Below are 6759 nucleotides of genomic sequence, written 5' to 3' on the forward strand. Positions count from 1 at the left end.
GGGGGTGAGAAGAGTAGTATAAAAAAATATTTTCTACTCTCTAACCAGACACTAGAAAATTCCGGAAAATGTTTTCCACTCCCAACCAAACAAGGGAAAATAAGTGATAAAATCATTCATTTTTCATGGAAAATATTTTCTTTCGTACCAAACACACCCTAAGAGTATGATGAAATGTTAATATATTCCTGCAGGGTCTCTAATACAATCTACACACGGCATGGGCGGAGGTAGGTACAGGCAAGGGTTTTTCTAGGGGGTTCAGTTTAATCTCCTTTGGCGGGAACTATACAATGAGAACAGGCTAAAATGATTTTTTTGGTAGATAAAAATTGTTAAATCTCCTTTAACATGAGGAAAGATTTCAGTGTAGTACAAATTAATCTTGGCGTTGATCAACTTCAATTTCAACCAACACACTTCCTGCATGTTCTAAAAAAAACAAAATGACATTCATCTTGTTCAAAAACTACCATAGACAAAATGTCAATAATCAAGCACGTATAACATTAATCTAAATTCTCGCACAAATGTGTAATGTGAGTTCAGTACCAAGTATAAAAAACCAAAGCTGTATTAACTACGCAAAATTTGATGCAAAAAACCGATGATCATATAAATTACACAGAATACGTTGATAATGCTGCGCTTTGTATTGCAGAAATTTACATAAAACCTAAGATTTCCTCGTGTAATCAATCAAACGGCACCATAGAGAGCATATAGATTGTGCTACCCCATGATTCTTTCCACAGAACTAATAGAATTTCTTTTTCTTTTTAATTTCTCATCCGGCGTCCCTACCCACTTTGAGAGCAGACCAAATCAGATTCGCATAACCTTAACCAGATTTAGTTGCTTCCTCAATGATGGCTACTAATTCTGTATCCTAGCAATTCGTACCCAGGCACCAAGATAAAAGGGCAGCTCGATCCACTAAGCATCCACTATACGTGGGGTCCGAACCACAAGGGTCTATTGTATACAGCGTTACCCTGCATTTCTGCAAGAAGCTGTTTTCACGACTCAATCCCATAACCTCCTGGTCACACGACAACAACTTTACCAGCAACTTTACAAGTGCTTTATAAATCTTGTGTACCAATTGCTCTCTTGTTGCTGCATCACTATGGTAGGGCAAACGTTTGCTCGCTATATTATTAGTTCTCTTTAGTGGATGGGAACACCAAAATGAGAACTAGCAACTGGAAATACCCTAGTTTGAGAGAAACTTTCTACAAGTTGAATATGATGTCCAGTTACAAATACATAGATAAATTGTAAAAGATAGAATAGAAAGCTTTAGCATATAATGAAAAACCTCAAAAAGACTACATGGGGCAAGGCCTACAACACAACATCATTAGCTGCTGCACCATAGCAGCTAAAAATTTGAGACAATAACATTCTGATACGTTAAGGAAAAGAAGCTTCCATGCACCAGTTCGTCTTTCTCTATATCACACATAATATGTAGCATATGGGCAAATGCAGATTCTGCAGGCAACTTAAAGGCCAGAGACATTCCTGCAAAATGTTTTTCACGGTCAACAAAAAGCACTAGAAGTAATAAGAGAAGAAAAATAGCACATCCCTAACTATATTTTACCTTCTCCTTGCATATCATACATTCTCTAATTTGCTAGCTACAGCTTTTGCTTTTTCTTCGGTCTGGTTCTGTGCACAAAAATATTTAATAAGTATTCAACAACTAAACTAAAGGAAATTACACACCACATTAGCAATAAAGGTAAAATTAGCATGTAACTGTTACTGGAAAGGCCAAAAAGAAACAACAACAACAAAAAGTGATCTAATTGTAATATTTGCTTGAGAAAGGAAGTTTTTAAGACAAAACTCAAACACTACAGAAAACAAAAGCATGCCATATCCACTTCCAATTGCAGTATTTGCTTGAGAAAGGAAGTAGATTTTTAGACCTAATATCTTCGATCTAGTATTTCATGCTCACTTCCCTGCTACCAATCTACCCATTGATTCACCGGTTGAGCATCAAATGTAGAAGGGAAATAGCCTTGAGAGTTGCAGAATCAATATTCTATATGATGCAATAATAGAATGTTTACTTTCTACGCATGATATTTTATTTTTATTTTTGATAAAGTAACCTACTTTCTACGAATGATACAATAATATAACTTACTTTCTCATCTGTGTATTAGACTTTGAGGCATCTAAGTTAAGACATTTCCAGTTTCACCACACCTGGTATGAATTTTACTAAGAGTCATCTTTAAACTTTAGCAATTGCTGGAAAATTGCCAAACCTGCTTTACGTCTAACAGGGACAAAATAAGTATAAATATTCTTTACATTATCAAAATGCGAGGCCTAATACTATTGGTCTTTAGAACATTCATTTGGATGTCTAGAATAAATGCCAGAACTGCTCCAATCAATTTTACGTTACATAGTTTTAATTGGCAAGGAGTATATAATGTGAATCTGAATTGTAAATATAATGGCAGTTGCTCAAGTAATATTAAAGTAGCTGAAAGTTGGAAAATGTCATATCAACGTTTAAATTTAAATTGTTAAATGCATTCGAAAATTTGAAAGCTGTGACAGTAAAATGCTTACTTTTGTAAGAAAATGTATGTCAAACATTTGGTATCTCACAAAAATACAACTATGCTTCAATCTAAAGCTAGTTAGGGCCGGTTGTATTATCCTCAATATCATACATGATTTGTTTGGGTCAATACTCCATACTTAAGGATTATCTAACATTAAAGGTTTTCTAATTACTCTAGTGGTTATATATCAAATATAGTAAGACCTTCTATTATGCACTAGTCTTCTAGTTGGTATCACCTATACAGATTTTCAACTTCCATTGTTTTTTATTTTTTGCTAAATCTGCCTGGATTCCGAGATATTTTAAATCCTTTGAGATAAATTTTTTTCATGTGGATTTGGGTCTACCTTTTCAATCATTATGTTTTCACATCTAAAAGCCGGTGCATCTGGTGGCTTATGTAACACGCTGCCAAACCATCTCAAGCAACATTTTCTTATAATTTGGTGCCCGGACCAACTTTGCACGCACCTCAATTAATTCCACGGGATACCTGCTACCTCTTACCAGCATAGGTACTATATGATTTTGTCTTTCAAGGCTTGAATAGATGGGAAGAAATCACCTAGTGATTTCCCTCCCTGGAATTTATGAAACCTCATGGTTTTAACCCACTTCATTGACCACTCATATTGTGGATATGTTAGGCATTAAGAGGCCCAACATTCACTTCCATACAACATTGTTGGCCTTACTGTCGCTCTTTAGAATTGTCTTTCACTTTGGTAGGTATCTCCCAAGCACATAACACTCATGTGGCACTCCTCTATTTCAATCATCCTACTTTAATCCTATGCATGGTATCTTCATCTGGCATTCCATTCTCCTGAAATGTTGAGCCCACATATCTATATTGTATACAATTAGATATGTCAATTCCATCTAATCTCACAACAATTTCACTCCTATCTCGCTGGCTAATCATGCAGCGCACTCTGCTTCTATTTATCTTAAATCTCTAACCTTTTAAAATGCTTCTCCATAGCTCGGGCTTTTTATTGACACCTTCACTAGTTTCATCGATTAACACAATGATCTCCAAAAAATGTATCATATACTTGGGGCAGAAGGATTTATATAATTCTATGGAAGAGAGAAGAGGGGTTGCTCTGATGGTAAGCAACCTCCACTTCCAACCAAGAGGTTGTGAGTTCGAGTCTCCCCAAGAGCAAGGTGGGAAGTTCTTGGAGGGAAGGATGCCGAGGGTCTATTTGGAAACAGCCTCTCTATCCCAGGGTAGGGGTAAAGTCTGCGTACACACTACCCTCCCCAGACCCCACTAAGTGGGATTATACTGGGTTATTGTATTGTATATGGAAGAGAGAAACCTGGAGCCAGAGACTACTGTTTTTAACTTAGCTTTTTTTCTCTCTTATCACCCCTAAAATATCCCGTACACAAGAAACCGTTCTCCTGTCAGTTGCCCTTGTTAACCATTAGAAAACAGCTAATACTAAACACCCTTGTTGATGTCCAAGCTCAAAATAAACTCATTCCTGTTGCTGCTTTATCTCACCTCATGATCTATGCAATAAAGCTTCAAACTAATATGCTACAAATTTCCAAAACTGATGCACAAATGCTCGAGTATATGAGAACAAAGAATTTGGTAGAATTTGCTTCAAGCAGGCTAAATGGGACTAAAAATCTGTTTGCAGGTCTTTGACCTCTTGTAATGGATTACTTTTTCCTCCCAGTCAAACCATTAACACAAACTACCTCCATTCCATTTTATGTGGCACACCTTCGTTTTTCAATGTGTACCCAAAAAAATGGCACCTTTCTTTATTTAGGAACTTTTTAACTATAAACATCCCATTTTGCCCTTAACAATGACATGCTCTTATAGCCAAAGAAATGTCATGGCATGTTTAAGACCAAAAGTTCAAAAGCTACGGTTGGTAAATACGAAAAATCTCTCTTAAACTCCGTGCCACTGCTATATAAACTAAAATGGACGCAGTACAACATAAGAGGCATAACTTTTTCAATCTATGCTACATACTCGAACGCCCATGTAGATTCACCCCCCCCCCCCCCCAAAAAAAAAAGAAAAAACCTCTAAACTCCCTAAAGACCATCATCATCATCCCCTCATCGCACACCTCAAAAGAAAAGGATATGAAGATCGAAGAGGCATGGGATCTTAATCATTTGGAATAAATTTCAGGTGCTGGCCTGTACATTTACCCAGAGCACAAGTCATTCTTCATGGAATACCTCAAGCAAATATTTCATTATCTCCCATTTTCTTCTTGAAGAAAGGGGATATAACAGAATGATCAAAGTTTGTAGTCTCCAGATGTTGGAATCCACTGTAACACAGGTCAGCTAGGAGCATGCACAACTGCATGGGAAGGTATCAACCATCCTTAATCTTTCTACAGCTTTTCAGAAAACTTCTCCTACTAGGAAATAAATCTGCATTAGCCCAAAGGTATTTTTAGTAAAGTTTATCTTTCACCACCAATAAAACCCTCTTACCAAAAAGGAAAATGAAACCACAATCTAGAGGTTAAACTAAAATACGACTGGCTCTTTAAACGTAATACCAAAACATCAACATATTTACGAATCCAAGAATCACAATTGATTTTCAAGAGATTTAAGTAGGGGCAGTAACATAAAGCAGCAGCAAGGACTTCATCCCGAATAAAAAATTTCTACTTGCAGCGAAACACTGCACCACCACATTCTATTGATTAGGACCTTTTTCATGATGCCTGAGAACAAACTAAAATCTGAAATCATAAACTGCAAATAAATGCTCCTAGAAAGTAAATGACATGGAGCACAGTGTATAAAAAGGCGTCTAACCAAGACTCAGTTTATGTATACACATCATTGATTCTAATCTTTAAGTCACAGTCATTGCAATGATTAACACAATTTTCACCAAGTAGAAACAAAAAAAGAAGTTAAACTTAAAGGTCATAACTGAAAAAAGGATGCATCCCCAGTTAATAGCAAATAGATGTTTTCGAAGGCACAAACTGTGGAATACAAAACTTAACCCTAAAGCTCACTTAACCAGAAAGTGGAAATCAGAAAATATCACTTAGAAGTCACATAAACATATAACTAGGGCCATAGTATACACCCAAATCTTACCCCCACCAACACCAAACATTAAAATTCAGCTATAAACCCAAAAAGAAAACAAAATAAACTTTAGACTTACAATTCCTTTGCTCTCATAGTAATCATCCAACGCCCACTGATACTTTGACTGATTCAACCCAAACCAGTATGCCACTTGTTCATCCAAACTCGCATGAGCTACAAAAATCCATTTAAAAAGTAGAATTAGTACATATTCACAGAAAATAATTCTTTAAAAAGAAAAGAACAAAAATTGGGTAACACAAAGCGGAAAAAGAATATCTTGCGCTGAAATATTTATGAATAAGCATTCATTTAATCAAGATCTGAAAATGGAAAACAAAAATCTGGATAACGCAAAATGCGCTAAAGTTACCATTTTTTCCCCTTTATATTAAAAAGATTATTTTTCCCCATAAAATGAAAGAATCAGATACTTTCTCTTTTAACCAAACAGAGCATTGAAAAGGAGGAGGACAAAAAAAAGGTACCATTTTGAACTTTAGCCACAGCGTTCCAGAAAACCCCAAAAAACGAGTGAGATTTCGTAGAGGGTTTATCATACTGCATTGGGGGAGACCAAACCGGACATGACTTCTCGACCGGAGCTGGTGGCACCTGAACCGCTGGTGTCTGAACCGGTTGCGGCTGAACTGGTAGTGGTGACAGCTTCGAGTCTGCCGGGTTTTTTGGTGACTCGGCAGAACCGGAATTGGGTGTGGCCGGAGGGGTCATGAAAACTGTGTATGGACCGATCTTACCGATCCTAGGAGGAGGAGTAGATTCAGTGTTAATGGGCATTCTTCTTGCAACTCCCAAAAAGTTTCAAGAAATGGTGGATTTTTGGTAGAATTGTGACTTCTGGGCGTTACAAATAATGGGGGACCTGTTGGATTTCAAGTAGCTTAGCGAAGAAATCTGGAGGCTGTGGTGGGTTTGTTTAGTTGTTGGTAGTGTGAGAAGACTGTAATGTGGACAGTGAGATAGTAAAAGGAAAGTGAGGGGTTTGGGAGTTTCAACTTTCAACGCAAGGGGGGGGGGGTGCAGAGATTGATGAT

The 6759-nt window shown here is 37.0% G+C and overlaps 1 protein-coding gene across 1 annotated transcript; it reads right to left on the reverse strand.

Annotated features, from left to right (window-relative positions):
* On the reverse strand, window positions 1196-6711 carry LOC109234588 (classical arabinogalactan protein 9). The gene is made up of 4 exons (XM_019400638.1): window positions 6193-6711; window positions 5781-5878; window positions 1610-1677; window positions 1196-1527 (listed from the first exon to the last, which is right to left on the reverse strand). The coding sequence occupies exons 1-3, from the start codon at window positions 6500-6502 to the stop codon at window positions 1624-1626; spliced, it is 462 nt and encodes a 153-aa protein (XP_019256183.1). The 5' UTR covers window positions 6503-6711; the 3' UTR covers window positions 1196-1527; window positions 1610-1623.

This window comes from Nicotiana attenuata, chromosome 11 (genome assembly GCF_001879085.1).
Source record: "Nicotiana attenuata strain UT chromosome 11, NIATTr2, whole genome shotgun sequence".
Taxonomy (NCBI): Eukaryota; Viridiplantae; Streptophyta; class Magnoliopsida; order Solanales; family Solanaceae; genus Nicotiana; species Nicotiana attenuata.

Bases quoted from the DNA above. Each gene is read 5' to 3' on its own strand.
- LOC109234588 (XM_019400638.1), bottom strand. From the start codon at position 6,502: ATGCCCATTAACACTGAATCTACTCCTCCTCCTAGGATCGGTAAGATC. The intron at 5,879-6,192 runs GTACCTTTTTTT...GGATTTTTGTAG, and splicing joins TGTGGCTAAAGTTCAAAATG to CTCATGCGAGTTTGGATGAA. The intron at 1,678-5,780 runs GTAAGTCTAAAG...TTTTGTGCACAG, and splicing joins ACTATGAGAGCAAAGGAATT to AACCAGACCGAAGAAAAAGC.